At 38.5% G+C, this 21,882-nt stretch overlaps 1 protein-coding gene across 6 annotated transcripts in view; it reads right to left on the bottom strand.

Annotated features, from left to right (window-relative positions):
- HS3ST5 (heparan sulfate-glucosamine 3-sulfotransferase 5) overlaps positions 1,007–21,882 on the bottom strand; it is a 193,954-nt gene continuing 173,078 nt past the window's right edge. For all 6 annotated transcript variants that reach the window (XM_021391689.1, XM_021391686.1, XM_021391685.1 and 3 more), the window contains 2 exons: positions 6,978–7,116; positions 1,007–2,745 (listed from right to left, as the gene is read on the bottom strand). In XM_021391689.1, coding sequence (XP_021247364.1) covers positions 1,815–2,745; positions 6,978–7,084 — 1,038 coding nt within the window. In that variant the 5' untranslated portion in view covers positions 7,085–7,116 and the 3' untranslated portion in view covers positions 1,007–1,814. The remainder of the gene's footprint in view (positions 2,746–6,977; positions 7,117–21,882) is intronic.

Genomic DNA, 21,882 nt, shown 5'->3' with positions numbered 1-21,882 from the left:
GTTGTGCAGGAAAACAGTGTGTAGTATTATAGCTGCTGAGGAAAATTCCACATATGCTCTACTGTGTTGTGTTGGCAAGACTCTGAATCAGCATGAAGAAAGGGCACGTTGCTCACAGTGCTAGCACATATGATTAAAGATACAGCAAGACAAGTAGCAATCTCTCACTAGAGATTTAAAAATCACTTATTTAGAAAACTGATGCTTCCAAATCACTGAGCAAGATAAACAAACCACAAAGAAAACTTGATCTTACTATAATCTGAACTACTAACTACTCTGCTATCATAGCTCAGAATTTTCAGATGTTCTGGATACCTTCCAAAATCTGTGTCCCTATCAATCTTTAGAGGCTAGTTTTCTTTTTCTCTCTCTTTTTTTCTTTCTTATCTTAGAATGTATTTTTCAAATACTCTTACTGTTTTTGATATTAATCCTTAAGGGTCATAAAATGCATAAAGCATTAAAACACTCACTTTCTGTGCTAATTTATTGTCACTTACTGAATGGAAACATGAGCTGAGCTACCTGTTTATACCAGTACTAGCAAGACTGTGGTTGTTTCTGAGCAGATGCAGGTGTTATCAGATAAAAGCAGAGGTATCGCAACAGTTTTCCCTGACTTCTGAAACATGACTGGCTTCCTGTGATGAAATCTCTGTAGCACTTCTAATCTACTTTGTCTATCTGTTATTTTGGTTTTAATGGCTGCTCTGTTTTTCTGGTTATGGTAATCTTTTGGAGTTCTTTAGCCTCATGGGCTACTGAAATTGAATTAATTATTGCAAAGTGCTGTAACAGAACAGCAATAATGTTCTTTGAGCTGTATATAACACCATATTCCCAGATGGTTGGGTTTTTTAATAAACTCATCATCACCTCATGTATCAGTTTTCTCAACTGTTCAGGAACCAGCTTTACACATGCAACTCTTGCACGCACATGACCATGATTTCTCAAGTCTAAGGAACTGCACTGACATACATCAAAGAAAGGTGAATAAAGGTTGCACATATAGGTAATTTTAATCCATTCCATTTTTAAATACCACAATAAATTTAATTTTCACAATAAATTAAATAGCCATATTCAGTTTACAAAATAGAATTACTTAGTGTGAAACCAGTATTTACAAACATTGTACACTATGTACATGATGTTTGTCTTTGTCGACACTCAATCATAGAAGAAAAAGTTATTTGACTTTTTTTGACACATGATTGACATGCTACAAGTGACACTATGGTCCATACAATAAAACAATAGTGCAAACTCACCACAGGAACTCCAAACCAATGTAGTTTAATGAGATATTAATTTCAAATAATAAGAAAATAGTACTATCCACTCTCATTGTAAAAATTCAGCATGGTATTTAAAGTGTCAGTATTCCTTCAGCAATATACATACCTAATATAGCCTGAATATTATGCTTTCTCACAGATTCACAGACTTTTGACATGAAATTGCATGGCATAAACTGACGTTCTGCTTAGATCAATAAGTACGTCACATAAAAACTTCAAGCAAGAGGAACACTGACCCTTTTAATGCTGTCTGACTTTATTTCCCTACGTACCTCTTTTTCCTTCATTAGTATATCTTAAAAGATGCAACTATGCTGACGGTAAATTTATTTTAGCTACTATTCAGTAGAAAAAATTGATCCCACTGTATATTTGGTCACACATTGCATATGTACACGTATGCATGAAAAATGTTACTTTGATACCATGTCTGTGAAAAGTGCATATTTTAGCAGAGACATTGCTGCATGTCTCAGATGCATCCGAAAATGTTGTATGAAGTTTAAGTTAGGGCCAGTTAAATGTTCTCCCAGTGATCTGGTAAAATTTTTGATTAAAAGGATGAAAGAACTTGCGCAATTTGGTAATGACAGAGGTGTCCACCTCTGGATGAATGCGTCCCTTGCTACCTGCCAGGCACTTATTAAAGACAATGTTAAATCGCAAGCAATAAAACCCTCTGGTGGCATTGAAGTATAAATTGTACTGACTTATCCTTGGAGGAAGATTTAGGAACTTCTCGACCAGCTGGAGTTCCGGCAGTGGTTCTGTGATGAGCCGGTCTCCATCTACGATATGAAACTGCTCAATTGGGAAATATTTTAACCATCTCTCCAGGTGTTTTGTGTAGATGCTGGTTCTCACTGCCTTGTACTTAGTGTTCACTTCACAGGTATTAGTATCAATAGCCAGCTTTTCAAATTTGTAGTAAGTTTTGTTCTTTCTTTCCTTGCCTTCCAGCACCTGAGTGTAATCAGAAATAGCTCTTGTGGTGGGTTCCCTGACAATGATCAATAATTTGATAGATGAGTTCATTTTGTAAATCCTTTCAGGTACTTCCTCAGTGATAAAATATGCAGGGCTTTTCTCAATTGTTATTTGATGAGGGTAAGAAAAAGGCATTTTTTTCCGGTACCACTCAATCCCCTTGGCATAGTTCTCATCGTTGTCAAAGAAATGAATCTCTTGAGAAGCTTTGACCACTGCAGGGTGAAGATTCAGCATCTCTAACAGTGCACGTGTGCCTCCTTTCCGTACTCCAATGATGATGGCCTTGGGAAGCTGCTGAACCAGATTGTGCAGTCGTATTTGCTCCTTCGTGGCATTGCCCTTTCGGAACTCATGGAGTAGCCCTCGCTTGAACTGCAGAGCTCGCAGCGGGATTTCATCCTGGCTGCGGGGTCCGAATCGACCATCGATGGGGCAGAGGGGCTGCAGTCTGCAATCAACAGAAAATATATTTGTAAACAGATGGCAGCTCTTAAGTCAAGCTCACAATGCTCACAGAAACCTTTTGCAATGTGGTGTCTTTCAACTTTTATTTTATTCTGCCGGAGATTAGTAATTAGTGTAAACAGTTTATTTATTCTGTTATTACTCTGTGTTCTGGCTGAGTATCCCCCTTCTCTACTCTTCTGCTCAAAGAAACTAAGATTATTGTTCTTTGAGCTTCTTGAGCCTTACCTCACCTCCCACATTACTGATTGCTTTGAGATTGCTTCAGCAGTTTTTAAAGCATTCTAAGATGAGTTTTATTTGGCCATTTTGATCTGAAAATCAAGTTCATCTAAGTCCCGTCTTTCCAACGCTTGGTCTATTCTAGCCTGAGTTATTTTCTATAACTTCCTATTGTGTTGACTTCAGTAACTGCTGATTCAGGGTTAGCCTTTATAGTGAAGAGGAACAAAAAGGATTACAAATAGCTTTCTAGGCATCACCCCTCAATATTTGCCATTCTGTTTAGAGTATACCCAGTATTATTCCTGGGACAGAATCAGAAAGACCAGGGTTCTGAAACAGGCATGATCAGCAGAGACATGGAAAGAACAGCAAGACAAATTTTCAAAAATATTTTTATTGCATCATTACAGCTATCATTTTCTTATCATCACTTGTGCATCTTCTCACTGAATGACCCTTTGTGCTTTAATCTTTTTTTTCTATTGCTCCTGTATGACGTTTGCGTTATTCTTTTGTATTCATCTTCAATTATTTCACTTATTTTCTACTATTCAAATTCTTCCTTCTCATATTTGATGTCAGTGAACGTTAAGAATTGATTTAGTAAGAGAATCATTTAAATTTTGCTACAACAGAACCTTGAATAAGCCTTCACTTCCACTCCCAAACATTGCTTTTGTCATTACACAAGACAATGTTACACTGAAGATGAAACTGGCATGTAGAGAGAGCTTCCAGTCCTACAGAAAAAAATATTAATAAATTTGCAGAGCCATGATCTCCAAAATTTAAGATATGTAAGAACAAAGGTTGCCTAGGCAATTTTAATATGAGCTTGCTGTGCATAGATATTATTATACTGTTTTTAAATTACACGACCACATGCTATTATTTTTCACAGGACCCCTGCCTCAGCTGGTATACCAGATGGGCAGTGCTCATTAGTAGCTGTTTAGGTATTCAGTATTTATTCTGGTTCCTCAGTATGTGGCCCCTCATTCATTTACTGTATATTAGTCAAACCCTGCTTTCAGGACAGAATCATTTATTTCTTTTTGGCTTTTCCATCCATCACTGCTTGTTGGAGTCTCTAATCTGACACTGATGCTAGGACAATGGATGGCTGGGACAAAGTAAAAAGGTAAGACCCCAGCTGACCCAATAGCTGTTTCCTTCACTATCTAAATCCTTAGATATACTCTGTTCAGACAGAACTGAAGAAACATCCTAGATGAGATTGCAGAGTTCACATGAGCTTTATCTAAGTTGTGCACACTAACAACAAAGTGTGAGGAGAAGTGAGTTCCTGTTGTTGTTTGTTTTCTCAAGTTTCCACTCTGTTCTCTTTGTTAGCTTTTTGCTGTCTACCAAATAAGAGTCTGAGTTGGTCACAAAAATTGTATTATTGCAACATTGACTCAAATTGGCAATAAAAAGAGAACTAAACCAAACCAACCAACTCAACAAACTAAACATCTGAAAACAATGTCTTAACTTGACAGTGGTACAATTTAATCAAGCAGTGGTGGGGCAGTTAATAGTCATTCTGCAGTGAGGAGGTGACAGTTACAAGCATAAAAACCAGAAGCTGCAATACCTCTCTCTCTTCTTCTCTTCCCTCTCCTTCTGTGTATTTGTGATTTGTTTTCAAGCAAAAATGTTCCACAACAGCAGTTCCAGACGCATCTCAACTAATTTTATCTTTTTTCCTCAAAAAGATAGCACTGCCTTCAGTATAACACAACAGCTTGTCAAACAGGGTTGCTTCCTTTAAAAGTAAACAAATACTCAAGATATCCTCTAGCCAAAGAGAAGGGTTGGATGTGCTTAAAAGTCCTTCCTCAACACTTTACACTTCATTATCCTTTCCCCTTTCTTTTCCTCTCCAAACAATAAAAATGTCCTATAAAAGATCTTGACTGTCTTAAGATTAAACAGGTTGTCACCTCTTGGTAGCGGAATACCAAGATGCAAATATTTATATTAATATTTTTCTTCTCTGAGTCTTCTTCTTGAGAAAATCCAGTGTAGAGCAATTCATCTCAGAAAGATATTTTTTTGACAAGTAGCTAAACAGCTAAAATAAGGCTGGGAAGTCGTAACAACAAGTAGTGATGCTGCATGCACTGTCACTCCTGATCCAGAATAGCTGCTTATTTGCTTCCAATGCAGATGTCACGGTGATAAAATATCACAAGCCTGGTTCCAGCAGTTCAAAACGTCAAAATTGGGCATGGAGGCTCCCCATAATCCCAGTGAGAAAGCTAAGCATCTTGAAGACTCACTAATTTTCCCAGAATGATTAGGGACAAAATTTTGTTGACCTTCCACATGTGAATTTCATTCATGATCTCGAGGACAGGGGCCTCCTCTGGAGGGAGGTACTTAGCTTATCAGACTTTATGACTCAATGAATCAGATAAGCTATTGATAATTTCCTAAGGGAACGCAAATAATTCCTGAGACATCCCCAGCAATGAGCAATACCCAACTCTCTTGTTCAAGTTTGGCTTGGGTCATAGTGCGACAGAACTTTTTGAGTCAGTTCATCTGTCTCAAGCTTTCTATGCTTTCTCTCTTTTTTCATGAGTCCAAATAAAGGGCTTCTTTTTGCTAGTGTGGTATTTTACACATTAGGTAATGGAAGAAAAGAAAATGAGGGTTTTACTTCCAGTGGCAACGTTATATATGAAAACTGTGGAATTCAGTGCTTCAGGAGGTCAATGAGTCAAATACTGTAGCAAGATAATTTTATGGCTATCAGTAAATTCTATTGATGTGCAAGCATAGATAATAGCATAAGGTTAATTAGATTTTATGCCTCCCTGTATAAAACATACTGTTTCAGGGACTAATAAGGAATTCTGTGTCCATTTCCAGAATCTCTGTAGTCACAGAAGTTTTCACCTCTGAAGCATCAGAGATGCTTTGGCCACCAGAGGAAGAAGACTATAAATCTTGGGGCTTAATTTCCAATCCATTTACTCCCAGTTGACAACATAATATCCCTCTTCTTCTGAAATTGGGTTGTAAACTGAAGAAGGCAGCCTTTGACTTGAGATGGAGTACAGTGGATGCTAGATATCATAGTGTCACAGTTTTGAACTCCACTAATATTTTCCATCATTTAAAAGAAGACCACTGAAACAACACTAGCACTCAAAAGCTATGAGCCAGCTTCTGGAAATCCTGAAGTCTTTTTTCATTCATTCTTTCAAAACAACCTTTTCTATGCTGTCCTTGTGCAGCACCTACCAGAGCAGTCCTGGGCCATTGTGAAGGTGGCAGAAAAAGCATGGTCATTGTGGGTAGCGCCACTGTCACACTTTCAATAACCAGTCAAATATCAACCTGATCAAAAGTACCAAATACTCTTTGATTTCCTCTCCTGGATTTTCTACTGCTCTCCAGGAAATCACTTGCAGAGACAATCTTTATTTGGCGCTTTCAATTCCAGAAAATACTGGCTAATTAATGTAGTTAAAAAATTCTCAAGCCCTGCAGCAATCTTTCAAATGAAATAGTATTTAAAACTTGACGAGCTACTCTGCAGACTCATACTTAATTTTAACTGCCACTGTAGCACATTAATTGCTTGCTCATAAATTTAGGAAGATGATATATAAATACATCAAAACTGTTTTGCTGAAAGTAGAGGTCAACACACAGATGCGCAGAGACAAAAAATGAGCTACTCTAATGATATTTTTACTGGATGTTGTTTTATTTCTTCTCTGAAAATAAGCGTCAGTGTGCTTAGAATACAAATGGACAGACAGAAATACTTTGACAGGGATGACCTGCAACTTTGTTTTCCTCTTCTACAAACGGAAGGAAAGAGTAATGAATATCAGTACTGGAGTGGATGGCTTTTCTGTACATGAATAGAAGCTAAAAAATGAAAAAAGAAAAAGAGATAGACCCTGTAAAGAAAAGCTCAGGCAATCTGAGTTCATTTGCAATTAAGAGAGCAGCTAGTGAACAACTTACCTATCCAAGCTCCCAACTCTGGCAACTAGATATAGGAGGCTTCCAATAGCAAGGCTGCCTAGCACAAAGAGCTTCTGTCTCAGCAACACCTGCTGTTTGAATAGCATGGCCCTCCATCAATCTTCAGGACTTCTTCAGTCTGCAGAGAGAAGAACATGTAAAGCTCTCATCAGTAAGCAATATGCAGTGTAATGTTTAGTAACAGGCCTTCCATCAGTTGCAAGTGATCGAGTTACATTGCCAACAATCTTTTCAAACTACAAAATGAGTAGTTAAAACTTTGTTTACCACTCTTTCTCTTTCCCACATAGCAACACCAGGCAGTGTACCTCGGCTAGGGAGATAATTCTGAAAGTAATGATTCAGCTCCACACACTAGGACTATATAATAGCCACAATGAAGGGCTTGGCTTTGTAGACATGTAATAAGATCAGACACTGGGCTTGCAGGTTTTGTGCCGACAGTGTGTGGGACCTGCTTACTGTATTTCTATTATATTATTAGAGAGCGAGCTGGACAGAAATTGAATAATTTATTTCCTGATCTGTGCCAGCAAGCTTTAGGTGGTAGATCTGTGAAGAGTGCAGCTGGGATGGGTGCAAGGACATTTTTTTGACAACAGTACAAAGGTACTGTTGTACAGGAGGTACACCTCCAGGGATGGAGCATCCACAGCTTCTCTGGGCAGCCTGTGCCACTGCCTCACCGCCCTCTGAGTAAAGAGTTTCTTCCTGACATCCAACCTAAATCTATCCTCTTTTAGTTTAAAGATATTCCCCCTTGTCCTATCACTATCTGGCCATGTAAAAATTGGTCCCCCTCTTGTTTATAAGCTCTCAGTATGTACTGGAAAGCTGCAGCTAGGTCTCCCTGGAACCTTCTCTCTTCCAAGATAAACGAGTCCAGCTCCCTCAGCCTTCCTTCATGACAGAGTGCCTTTGTGGCCCTCCTCTCCCACTCCAACAGTTCTACATCTTTAAATAAGATGTAAAGCCTTATGTCCTATCAGTCAGATTAATGCTTTAGTCACCAAATTGATCTTCTTGATATATTCTTATTATATAAACAAAGATATATTAATTCACATTCTCACTGCCTGGACATGGGAATATTTAATGTATTATGGAGCAGTTTCAACAGAAACTGTTTTTTTTTGTTGTTGTTGTTTGTTTGTTTTTGTTTTGTTTTTCCTTCTGAATTTTAACTGGATTTATTTTGATTAATTTTTTTATGTCAAGTCTCTAATGTTTTAATGCTAGTAAAGCTCACTTCCTTTTTTTCCCCAACCTTAGGACTTACATCAAGTCAGAGAAATTATTACAAGCACGTATCTGTACAAAGAAGCAGGGTGGTTACTGTTTGTATAAGGTGTGACTGTCCACTGCTAAATGAGCCTGCAAATGTTTCTTTGTCCTGCCCATGCTGTGAAATTTTTGGCCCAGGAAACTCTCACAGGACTCTATACAGTTTGGAAACTAGTGCAAGCCTGAAACCACACAGCCCCAAAAGCTAGTATGCCTGTAGCCTGCCTGTCTTAGTGCTAGGTGAGATAAATGATGTGGATATAGGTCACTCCATAATGGCTGTCATCATGGTGGTAGAATAGTCAGTCCTGAACACATTTAATTTACTGCTACAGAGAAGGCCTTTGTAAGTCCAGCCGATCATCTCTACATTGCTTCACTGGAGCCTTGAGTCTGGCTGAGTCTGTAACACTTCTGGTGTGCTAATAGCAATAGTAACTCTTTATACAGCCAGGTCATGGCTGTATACAAACAGACCAACCTGATTTTCATGTAGATATAAGCAGATCTATAATAAGAATTTTTAAGTAAGATCCTTATTACAACAAGAGTCATATAAAACAGAGTAAAAGGAATTTGCAGTATAAATAGTAAGACAAAATTATCATCATAGTTTAAAAATAAATAAAGAACAAAGGTAGAGAGAGATTAAGTGATTTGTTCAAGGTCACAGAGAAAATCTGTAGCACTAGTGGGATTCAATTTGAGATGTCTACATTCCTACCTAGTGCCTTAACTATGTAATAATCTTTTCTCTTTTTTTAGTATATTTTTAGCTGAATCATATTAAGAAAAATGCACATATACTATTTCTCCGTGCTGATATGCAACTGCTGTTTATTCTCTTAATTATTTAATTAAAAAAGGAGGTGGGAAAGACCTCACAATGACAATACCAAATTTACATAGTTTTCCAAGTTAAAATCCATCAGTGCTACTCCTTCTAAATAATGGTATCGTGTCAGTGTTACAACTACTGGTTCTGAACTTCCTCTCTCACAAAATATATACAGACCTCTCCACATGAAAATAAAGTATTGGCAGCATGTCCTCCCTCATGCATACTCTCAGACTCCTGTTAATTCCTGCCTGCAGGTCTCCTTGAAGCTGTGAAGGTCATCAGGCCATAATGAAATCAAATTAAAGACAAAATCAAAGATAAACCATTTTAGGAAGTAGATTCCACAAGGTTTCATTCCCTCCATACTCAGGTGTGCAATAAAATTCAATGCAAGAAGAGAAAAAAATAGACAATCCCGTTTGCTCTGTGTACACTTGAGTGTATTTCCACAGACTGAAAACTTTGTGACAGAATAACAGGTATCGAACACTAACTGGAAATGCATATATAACATTATTTGTTTGCTTATGTAATTTTTTTGTTATCACTTTCAGCATCTAATTTAAAGTTCATGGAGGAAGTATTATTCTTGAGAGGTTCTGGCTAATGTAACACCATCCTCAGATTTTAGTTGTTTGCTTAAAACCAAATTTAGAAAAAATAGTATTTCAGCTTCAGAAATGGCTACATCTAGCCATAGATGTACTGAGACAGAGGAAAGGACAGAACTGTTTAGGCCACAGAGTTAATACAACCAAAATGTGATTAAGGTGAAGGCCCCTAAGGCAGAAATGTTGCTGGAGACTAACACATCAACACTTTAAGATGGAAGAAATGAAAATTCTGGGGCACATTATAGGCTGCACAAAGTTTACTATAGGGAACATGCACTTTTAAACCTAACAAGAAGCTGGAAGGCAAGATAAAATGTAATCCAAAGTGACAAGATTTTAGCAGTTATTTGAGGCAAATAAGGGTTTTAGTTTTGGAATTTTACTCTCTGTTATGGACCATGACTGAGCTCACACACCAGCTTCAGAGCAGCAGGGCGAGGCTTGGGGAAGCACCAGGCAGAACTGATGTTGAATGTGGAACCTCCTACCAACAGAGACAACAGTATACTGCTGTGTAGTCCAGTGGGCTTACATCACAAATACCTATCTTGAGCAATCTAATTAAATATGCAAATACAAGAGGAAAGTCACATCCTGGATACCCAAGAGATATCTACAATGCATAAGAACAACATAATTAACAGTGTAGAACTTGTAATTTCTAGAGAGGAAATTGTGTGCGATATCATGTACAGAAAAGAATAGGTAAGATGCTTTGTGAATTGCAGATGAACAGCTGATCTAACTTGTTAGATTAATATAATCAAGTTAAATAAATAAGCTTCATTTAGTGTATTGATGTGAATTCACCAGCCAACCCCATTTTCCATGGAGGAATACAGGTGAGAAGAAGTTGAATGAATTGCTAAGAGAAGATAGTGAAGAAGACCATGTAGAACTATAATGACAATACCAACAGAAAAACAGATGCACTCTTCTTGGAGAAGTGAAGTGACTGTGGATAAAGGAAAATGTCACACATGCTGGCCAAATAGAGTAAACTTCTGATGAACTCCTCCACAAGTTAGTTTTTAGGGTCAAGTTAGGTCAAAGTCAAATTAAATTCAATTTAAAGATGGAAAATATGAGTAAAATCAAAAGCCTTATCAAGACATGTCAGATATGTGTGGAAGTAAAAGGAACATGTTAGGAGATACTGTGCTGACAAAATCAAGCAACGGCATCATTCACTCTGGTGGCTGTGAAGGACCTGAAGTGGCAACTCAGAAGAACAAAAGGAAAGAGAGCAAATTGAGTCTCATCACAACAGAAGCCAATTAGATTGAAGATTTTTGGCCCAAGTGTGATTTTAAGAAGCAGAGATCCCATGTTATTTCCAAAAATGGAATTCAGGACTTTCAGAATTTTTCGAAGTACCAAGACAGAAACTCAGAGGCAGTGAAGGACATCTGTGTGAAGAAAGTAATTACACACCTATATGCCACTACACAGCATCACTGATTAAATGAACTGAAAAGTTCAGCAATTAAGTCAAAATCTTAGTTCACTGGCTAAATTAAATGGGAGAAAATGGAAAAACAGAAACCAAAAAAATGAAGAACTTAACTGATAATGATATAAGTTTGAATTTGATAACGCAACACATTTTCCAGAAGAGCTGGACCCAGAAGCTGTTGCTATTCCAAATAAACTGACAGGGAGACAGCAAAACCACCAGAATGTTGTTTGATAATGATCAGAAGGAAATTTTTGGACACAGATAGCAGAGAAGGTCCTATTGATAAATGAATGAAGTGTGGTTGATTATGGAGAGAAGTGTAGGAAAGGAAAGCAATATTTAAACCTTTGATAAGCAGATTGCTGAGAGGCAGTGTTGATGGAGTGATATGGCAGTCAAAGTCAAAGTGAAGCACAAATCATAGGAAACTATGCACAAAGGAGACTGAAGAAATAAAAAGGATTTTTTAAAATTTGAATCTATCAATGAGTTGTCTTAGATTATTTTTGTTTTACACACCAGCAGGGGTCATCTGCTGACCAACAGATATTTGTCTTCATGGATTGCAAAAATATTTTTGAATTTATGTGGGGTTCAAACATAGTGACTGAGAAAACAAGTCACGGAGCTGATCACTTGGCGCTTTTCTATTTCTCTTGCTTTTGCATTATGTATGTTTCTTGAATGTTAACTACAGCTTCTTGCATTTGTCACTGTGAGTAAAACTCACATAAATCAAGTACTTAGACTTCATCTGGGAAAGGAAAACATGGTGTTTGGGAAATGAAGGAACTTATACCCTCAAAATGTGTGTATCAGCTAATCTGCTCATGATCTTCATACTCTGGCAAAAAAAAGCATCATAATCTTGATCCTTCCTTTAGCCTCTTCCAGCTCCTCCTTCCCTTTGTGCTAGCTTTCCACTAAGAAGTGTCAAGTGGTAAGGATAAGATACACATCCTCTGCGCTTTTTCCCCAGAACTTTCATCTCATACAGTTTAATTGCAAGAGAACTACTGTACCATGTGGAGAGTATTGAAAAAATGCAATAATCAGGATAAAGCAGAACATGACTTCTTATTAGAGAGAGGATTTTTCATTCCTACTAACATTGAATAGCTTAAGAACTGGCAAAATTTGTCCTCTTTTTCTTTGACCAAGTAACGTGAAATGGAAAATGGAAACGAAAATGTTTGAAAATGCCAGTTTTCTCTAGGAAGAACAAACATGCTGAACCTGTAGAAAGGGAATTTCAATTTTCAGTTTTTCAAAAACCTTCCTTATTGATTCATACTTTCAAAATCAAAAACAAATTTAATTCGGATGAGTAATCAAAATGTTTCACTTTTTTTTCTCCCTAGCATAAGTACTACTCAGTGAGATGGGATGAAATAAGATTAGAGCACACTTCAAGGCCTGAAGGAAGAGAAGATGGAAACCCTTTCACTACGGGGAACAAGTTCACAGATTCACATAAATGTCTCTGCCTTCTAAGCATGTCCTTTTCTCCTTGTAAATCATATTGACTGAAACAGTGGAGCAGAAAATGTCAGCAAAGCTGACAGAAAACAGTAGTGGTTGCAGATAAACCCTAACATGAAGATTTCCTATAATCTTATGCTACTGCTGTGACAATAACTTAAAACTACCTTTTTCCTAACTGCTATTGTAGAATTTTGACATTTGCAACTGCCTTTAAGCTGCCCTCAAAGCTAGTTCTCTGTATAATGAAGTGGTAATACATGCTTTCTCTAGAAAGGCTGCTTTACTCTGAGATACCATCCACAAAATCAACACTTCTATGCATAAATTAGATAAGAAAACACATTCTCCTTTCACAAAAGTTAGCACACTGTCAGTGCTGAAGGAAAGCATTTGTGATTTGTATCCCAAGCCCCTCATCGTTGGCTTGGGTGGTACGGCTGAAAATCTGAATGGTTTATTTAGTCCACTGTCATTTAACTCTAGGCATCTCAGTACTCATCTACCTGCAGTTTTACTATCCCTAGATAAACAATGTGCCAAATGACTATAGTACAGAAGCCTGTAAGGATCTCTTAATCTCCCTTCATTCTTGGCCTGACCTTTTCTCTTTATTATTTTCATTTTTTAGTCTTAATGAAGGACATCAAGCAAAGTGATGATAGGAGGAGAGAAACAACTCCAGAGCTGGCTATTGCCTTTGTGCAGCCCTTTGTCAAACAGATTTGCTGCCAGATTGTCTGGGTTGTTAGGAATCTCAGACGCTCTGATGCCCTTGAGGTCTCAGACACATCTGCTTAGGAAAACTGCCTTATTGCATCTGAACTGGTGAGGCAGGCAGTTGCATTCTGCTGAAAGATGACTAAGCTACCATGCTCCATGCTTAGCCACAGTGCTCCAGGAACACTTCCAAGTGCATAGATCTTAATAGGATTTCATTAGTCCAAAATACATATGCCAGTCTCCTTGCCAGCTTCCTGACTATATTACCCTGCACTGCTCTTCATGGAGTGCACGATTAATCTGATAGGGTTAGCCCTTTTCTTCAAATGAATGGTATTTCCCCAGCAGCTCTCCTCCTTTTCTTCTGAAATGATAACCTTTCTTGTCTGCTTCATTTCTCAGGAATATTGGAGCTGATGACACTGAGTTAGGAAACTTGTGGAATTGGATTGCTGACTGTGGAAAGTTTTTAATAGATACTAATTTCACACTCCTCAAAAGAGAATACCAGCCTCATCTCTTCCAGCTGGCATTATGACAGCTGAAACCAAAAATAGCCATCAAAAGGAAAAATGAGATTTGAGGAGCAAAAGACGGTGAAATGGAAGACAGAGGAGTAATGACTGCAAAAGTTGAGAAAGAAATCATAAGAGGAGGCCAATAGCACTGACACAATAACAGTAAACAGTTTTTTTTGTTGTCGTTTTTTTTTTTTAATTCTGTCTGGGAAAGACTAAAATAAGATTATGAGTCATCAGATAGAAAGTTAAGCAGGTAGACATCCAGAGCTATCTTCTGACCTTCCTTTAGAGTAATAGTAGTGATAGTACAAGGGGGAATGGTTTTAAACTGAGACAGGGGAGATCTAGGTTAGATATTAAGAGGAAGTTTTTCACTCAGAGGGTGGTGAGGCACTGGAACAAGTTGCCCAAGGAGGCTGTGGATGCCCAGTCCCTGGAGGCTTTCAAAGTAAGGCTGGACATGGCCCTGGGCAGCCTGGTCTAGAGGTTGGCAACCCTGCACACTGCAGGGGGGATGAAAGCAGATGATCATTATGGTCCTTTTCAACCTAGGTCATTCTATGATTCTATGATTCTATGATACTACATTTTTCATGAACAGTTTCAGTGCATTGAATGGGATGTAAAAAAGGCAGGATGGTACTGCTTAATATGATTCAGGGTGGAATAAAATTACAACTTTTCATATACTTGTAATTTTAAAAAGTTCTTTTCCACTACTTTGAGTCACACTTGTGATCTATTACACTTTTTCCCCCATACTGGAAAAATTGCCCTTTCCCAAATAATTTCATGTCTGAAATTAAACATGTGAAAGACTCTTTGAAGATTCTCTCATTAATTGCAACCTGGTAGACAATTTTAGTTAATTCTCCTCTTAGCTATTACAGTAGCAAAATCCAGATGGTCTCCTGCAGCTCCCCTCAGCAACATTTCTGTGATTTTCCTTTAAAAGAGCAAAACTGAATTGCATGTAAAACATTACTAGGAGTGAAAAGCATTGATGAGGAAACTAACAGCAAAAACTTATCCAAGCTGCAAATATATTTTGCTGGTACACTGCATTTACAGTAAAAAAAAAAATCTAAGTAGATTTTCCCCATGACTTTTACTCTCCAGTGAAAAAACTATTCCAATATATGAGGCAATATACACACACATGCATGCTTGTATATAGGAACACGTTATCAAAAATAATTTATGCATTTTTTTGCAGCCAGATCTTTGTCCTTGCTTTCTGCGTATAGATGCACTGGCCTAGCTACAGCATTGCCAATCCCCATGCTACGTCTAGTGGGTAACACATACACCCTGTGCATCAATGTCTTGCTCTGGCTGCTAAGCTGAAGAAATCAGCAGTGAGAAAAGACCTTTTTTCTACAAGTGATGCAAATGTCCAGTGAGATGTTACTGCAAAATACCACAGGACAACTGAATGTAATTTTCTCTTCTTGTGGTCCTGTTCTTTCACTTCTAAACAGTGCTGCCGAGAGCATTCCTACAGCCTTGTCTCTCTGACCACACCTCTGTGATCCTACTTTTATTGCCTTTCCCTTTTCTCTCCATACATTTCTGTATATTTCTATGTCTTGGTATTCCATGGGATTTCTATTGGGGTAACAGGGGAATAGAATTTTAAATAATTGAACCCAAAGGCCACTCAGTTAATTTTCAAAATGTAACATCAAAGTGCTTCTTCCCCCTGTAAGTCTTGACCATAGCACTTCTCTAAGTAGTGCCACTTACTTTAATGAGGAAATTCAAGCAAAAATATCAGTGCCAGTTTAACCAGGGGCTTGTTACAACACCTCCATGAGAAAGGGAGACCTATTAACAGTTTTCTCAGGAAATGAAAGAGCTGTGATTTTCTACCATGCGTGTGCTTTAAAGGCCAATAATACACTGCTATACTGCCGGATTGACTGCTTACAGCCTCTGTCTGGGAGGAGAAAAAAGAGGGGAAAAGGACAGACAGCTCATACCTGTGCAGCCAGGTGTTACAGGGCTGCATGGTGCTGGAGAGCTCCTTATAAACAAGCTCTCTGCTCACTGAGCAGTCCTGCTTCCCATACACAGATCATTAATCTTCCTCCTGTTGGGCAGTGTGAGCTGCAGAAGTAACTGCTGTCTTGGGGTTGTATACATGTATTCATCTTGGCAAATATGCCTGCTTCATGGCTTTAAATATATACATATAAATACATATAGAAAGTCAACAAAAACCTCTTTGTGCATTCTTTACTGGTGGGTCTCTGAGGAAGGAAAGATGTTAGCAGAAAGAGGTATGTGTATCTGATCTTCAGCAGCAGTCACACTTGAAATATTATAGACAGGCTGCTCCTTTACTAGCATGGAACACCTCCTCTGTCCATTTCTTTTAGAGTAACTTGAATGCTTTTTGGTATATTTTCATGGTCCTTCTCTTGTCCTGATTTCACAATAAAGCAGCTGAATTGGCCTGTTAGACTTTATCTAACTATAGCTCCATAGAACAGAGAGAAACTAATCCTTTCCTGTGAGTGCTTTTGACTTAGTATCACTTTCTTAGAGAGGTATTTACTCATTTATTTTAATTTTTTTTTCCTGACCAGCATAATATCAGACATCACATGGACTATCCATATTTTCAGAAGTTGACAAATTTTACCTGCATGGTAAAACATGCTAGAAATGATGCCACAGTGAAGGGCCATCACTTGCATGCCATGTAAGTTAGCTGTGAATCAGTGAAAGAAAAGAGATAAGCAAAGTATTTGGCTAGATTTAAAGCTCTGACGATTTATCCAGCAACTTGAAATAAACTCTGGGGGGAAAAGAAGAGTTAATAATTCACTTGGTCAATATTATTCAATAGTCAGTACAGCTGGTAGAATAACTTATAAATTTACTGATGAGTAATTTACTCATCAGTTGATGATAGGAGGAAATTAATGAAGTAAACAATATTCAAATAATATTTGATAGGCTCTCAGGCCTAGGCAGGGCAGTCATGGAAGGTTGGAAGGATTTCATTCTTCACCTGATAACAAGCTCTGCATCAGTGCAGAGCATCACTGAAGTGCAGCTGTTCTGTTGCTGTTTCTGTAGCTTGCTGATAGCAGTCCTCTTTTTTCTCTTGCACCTACCAAGGCCAACAAATCTGCAAATGTACCCTCACGTTGCTGGGTTGTTTCTCTGTGTGCCTTTGGTGACTGTGCGAAGCTGTTTGGAAATTCCTCATGCCTTTAGTTACCGCTGCAGTCAGACAAATTTGCTTGCAACGCACAGCAGCAAGGGCTGCAGGTGCCATTGCAGCCCCTCAGCAGCTTGAAACATGTTGCGCAGTTGCGAAGTGTGCTGTGCCCTGATTGCGTACACAAAGTAGGAAGCAGAGAGCTTCCCTCAGAAAACCACAGGGCAGTGCCCTCTGTTTCCAGGCAGACTGAAAAAATAAAAATTAAATCTCCAAGACAATCTTGGAGAAAAAACCTATTTCATTGAAAGGGAGATCATCAAACTCACGAGATCCACAACAGACTCTTAAAGTCTATATGCGTAATTGAATAATGCTGTGCATGAACTCAAACAACAAAGTGCTAACACGCAAATAGTTAAAAATAGCTCCCTTGACACCTTGTCTTTTCAAAATGTGATTTCACAGGCATGGTACTGTGATTGTCAAAATAATTTCAAAGCAAATCTTATTTGAAGGTAATTTTTAGATTTTTGTGATTTAATAATATCTTTCCAATGTAGCTGTTTGAGGAGGAAGTTTCTTGATGTGTAGCATTCAGAAACATTCCATTGCCTTCAGACAGAATCCTTTGGTTTGCTCTGACTCTGCTCTGCTGGTATTGAATGGATACATAACAAATCTAGTTTGAACATTAACTGTCATCTGCAGCAGATTAGCATTAATAAAAATAATTTCAAGATGGCTTCTGTAGTGTTATAATCTCACGTTGCAATAGCTGTCATAAAAACACAAATATAAGCATGATGATGTGAGCAGGTGTGTTTTTCTGTTTTCAATGTGCTACTTTTAATGGCAGATATATGTGCAGTTTGGGATGAAAACAAATGCCCGTTATGAATAGACTAAGTGGAGGAATCAGCTGGCTTATATCCTCCTCTCAATTGCTACCAGGGTTTTTCCACTCTTTGTTCCTTTGTTAACTATAATCTGCAAGTTTGAAAATAAAAAATAAAAAAAATGAGTGAAAGTTTATGAATTATACACAGTCACAGAGTTTGTTAGTGCTCCATGCTCAGACTCTTGGGAGTCGCTGGAGGAAGAGCTTTGAGCAATATCCAAATTTTCAAATGGGTTCTCCATTTCTTTATCTCATTCAGCTTTTGATATAATGCATAAATTATTTAGCAGGACTACCATTATTTCGTTAGCTTGCATTATCCTCTGGCACCATGTCTACAGAATTATATTCATTTTGCATTTGCAACTGCTAGACTTAAAAGAAATCAGTTAATTCTTACTCTCATTTAGAAGAATGACATGTGAAAGACTGGAATTCAAAAAGAATTCAATTTTGGCCTTGAACTCTCAATGTTCTTCTTGCTGCCATTTCACCATATGTAACTGAGTATTATATGGGAAATTTTTCTATTTTCATTTTTCTCTCTTTTTCTTTTTTTTTAAAAAAAGCAAGAAGGTGGTATAGGAAATAGGAGAGTTGCTCTGAAAATTACACTTCCTATTTTATTTAGTCGGCCCGCAATGTCAAAAACGTTAGGGGTTGAACCTTCCCACCAATATTCAGTCACATTTTGTTGCCCTGTGACAGATGGCAGGAGAGGGGCAGTCTGACATGTGTCTGACATGGAAATGTGGATGAAGCAAAGGTGTGGAACTGAATTCCTCCATGTGGAAAAAATGGCACCCGTTGACATTCATTGATACTTTCAGCACGTTTGTGGAGACCAAACAGTGGATGTGAGCACAGTGAAGCAGCGGGTGGTGTGTTTCAGCAGTGGCAGCAGCGACAGTGTGTCATCTTCATTGGTGCAGATTTTTATGAGCTCAGCATGCAGGCTCTTGTTCATCTCTGTCAAAAATGCATAGGTAATGGTGGTGACTATGTTGAAAAACAATGTTTTGTAGCTGAAGATTTGCTCTATCAAATGGTGTTATTGTGCTCTTTGTATCTGCAGTATTTCCCATGGAAATAAATAGTAGGCATTACTTTTGGAGTGACCGATGTAAATTTTTCCACATCATAAATTCACCGTGAAAGCCTCAGTGAATTATGTGCTACATTGGTTAAGTTCAGAGAAGGATAGTCTTTTATATACTTTAAGTTCCAAAAGTTTAATTTTGAAGTTGTTCTTCTCTTAGCCTCCCACCTGGAATTGAAGAAAGTAAAGGTGACTGTAGACATTTTCCTCACCAGGACATGCAATTTCTCCTTAAAAGTTTATTCTAATTGACATCCTCTTGTTTTACACTCATAACATGCTCATGCCCCTTCTTTCCATCCCTCAGACTGCTCTGCTGATGCCATTATGAGGTAACAGGCTACAAGGCAGATTTCCATATATATAGGAACCATATATGTTGATTACAACATATATATGGGTAGCTTTACACCTCAAGTAATGTGCTGGAGGACTGGAGCTGCATCACAGGTTAGCCTGGAGGAAGATTTTGCCCTCACCCTTTTGGTGCAAAAGTGGACTCAGTTACACTGACACAATATAGTTTTCCTTCAGCTGGAAACCACCAGTGTAGGCCATCCATCCCCTTCCCAGTGTTTCTCTGCCTGAGGCTCTTTTGCTAAAGAGAAGAAAAAATGAGGAGCTCTGGAAAGAGAGTGGCTTCTGGCCATTTGTATTCAGCTGTGGTTCCCTTTGTGCAAAGGAGACCTATGGATATCGATTTACAAATCCCCATCCGTGAGGAGGTGGCCATGCTGAACAGTGCACTGTGAGAACCTGAGGAGATGCTGAGTGGTGACACTGGCCCACGTGCAGCTCTGTCAGGACAGAGGCTGACAGTGCTCAAGTGAATGGTTCACCCTCCATTCTCTCTACAGTATGTTCGGTTTTCTCAACTGTAAGATCACAGTCCAAAAGAAGAATGCAATATTACAGTATTATGTAAGATGATTTCATTAGTATCAGATGTGAACTATTCCACTGACTTCTTTCAAGTAGCAGTCTTCTCTGCGGATTTACTCAACACTTCTGTCTTTGAAGATGCTTCTCTCTAGACTCCATGAAAAATCTTTCTGCTAAATAACTACCTTATTTGTCATTAAAAGTATTTGTTTTCTTATATATCAGTGTCCTGTGTTACTTTTCCAAGCAATTCTCATTCTTGGGATTGGCGAGCACTTTTACTCATGTAACTGTATTGATTATGTTGTGTATGATCAAACTTAATGTATGTAGTAGTCTGTGAGACTGAGTACCATTGATTATAAATAAGAATCCAAGAAGGCAGGATGATGCCAATGAACATGCTGTTATCAACAGAATAAGACTCTGGGCAGTGCGATATGAGATAGGGTACCTCTTCCATCCAAATTACTGGTCTTACTGTCATCTGTTTAATAGCTACCTAATGGACTACGCAGTTGCAGAGATGTCATTATGTTGTTAGGTCAGCAAAGGAAGATTCTAACTTCTGTTTTGTAAAATAGAGGCATACAGTAGGTACAAAGGTACCATGGTGTTGAAGATCTATACATGCAGAAAACCTTCCTCCCTTCTATTGCAAAGGTTTGTTGTTACATTTATACTTCACATTTATTCTTTCCTTTCTCTTTGCTTTTTTTTTTTTTTTTTTTTTTTTTTTTTTTTGTCCCTGAAGAGTGCAAGTTCAGAGCCTTTACCAGGTAAATCTACCCACAGAAGAGATGTCACATAAGCCTCAGTAGATTTCTCAAACTACCCCATGCCAGAGGAACCACTCCACATCTGAGACTCACATCTGTTGGGACTCCAGGAGCAAAGCTTTTCCCCTGGAAACAGAAGCAAACAGTGTTTCCCTGCTGTGAGGCCCCTGCTGCCCCTGTTCTCTCCTTCTCCCCTGCTTCCTGTTGGTGGGAAGCCTCTAGCAGGGAGAAGCTGCTGAGCTCCTGTCCAGTGTGTCCTGTCCACACTCCCAGGCAGCTCAACTTCAGGCTTAGTTCACACTGCTGTGTGAAGGGCAGGGATGATAAAAAAGATAGAAACACTCCGTGCACATTCACACTCCTTGTCGTAAATCCACACAGCTCTATCAGTGTATTGCAGAGAAACCAGCCATAGTACTATGAGCATGTTTGTACACTTCGATGCACCAAGAAAGAAAGAAAGAAGAAATCTGTCTTTTATCTCCTAGAACACTAACAGCTTCCACCTATGAAAATAACAAATACTTGCTTTGAAATGAAGTCTGCCAGCTGAATATTAATGGGAAGCACTTCCCACACACTAGTATCTGGTATCTAATCTGCACCCTAAAGGTAAAAAAAAAAAAAAGAAAAGAAAAGAAAGGCAGCCATCCAATTGTCTCCTATCAGCGAGGGACTGCTCTGCATGGCACTGTGCAGCCTGCTACTTCTGAGGTTACTGAAGGGGCTGGCCCTAGTCCTTCCAGCATCCTTTGTTACTGTGGCCTCTATAAAGATATAAATGTTACACAACAATGGCAGCTGCTAGGCTTATCCCTTGAACAAACAGCAGATAATGCAGTTGAGTTTGCTTTTGGCCAAGAAAGGTCTGTTCAGAAGTGCATCTAATGCTTTAGATAAAAATGTAGATCAGACTGTTTAACACAAATTTAATACTTGGGATTCTAGAGCAGGCTCTTGCTGCTGCACTGATGTCATCCCTTTATCTTTCCCAACTGTGTCCTAAACCTTGATGGCTGCATCACTGTGCTAATGGGACAGCCCCTCCTGTCTGCAGCTGTCTTTCAGGTTGCAGCTTGAAAAACTTGAACTCACTCCACTGATGACTTCTTCCTCTGCTCAGGGTT

The sequence above is a fragment of the Numida meleagris genome, chromosome 3, assembly GCF_002078875.1.
Source record: "Numida meleagris isolate 19003 breed g44 Domestic line chromosome 3, NumMel1.0, whole genome shotgun sequence".
Classification (NCBI taxonomy): Eukaryota; Metazoa; Chordata; class Aves; order Galliformes; family Numididae; genus Numida; species Numida meleagris.
This window is presented reverse-complemented; position numbering and strand designations above follow the sequence as displayed.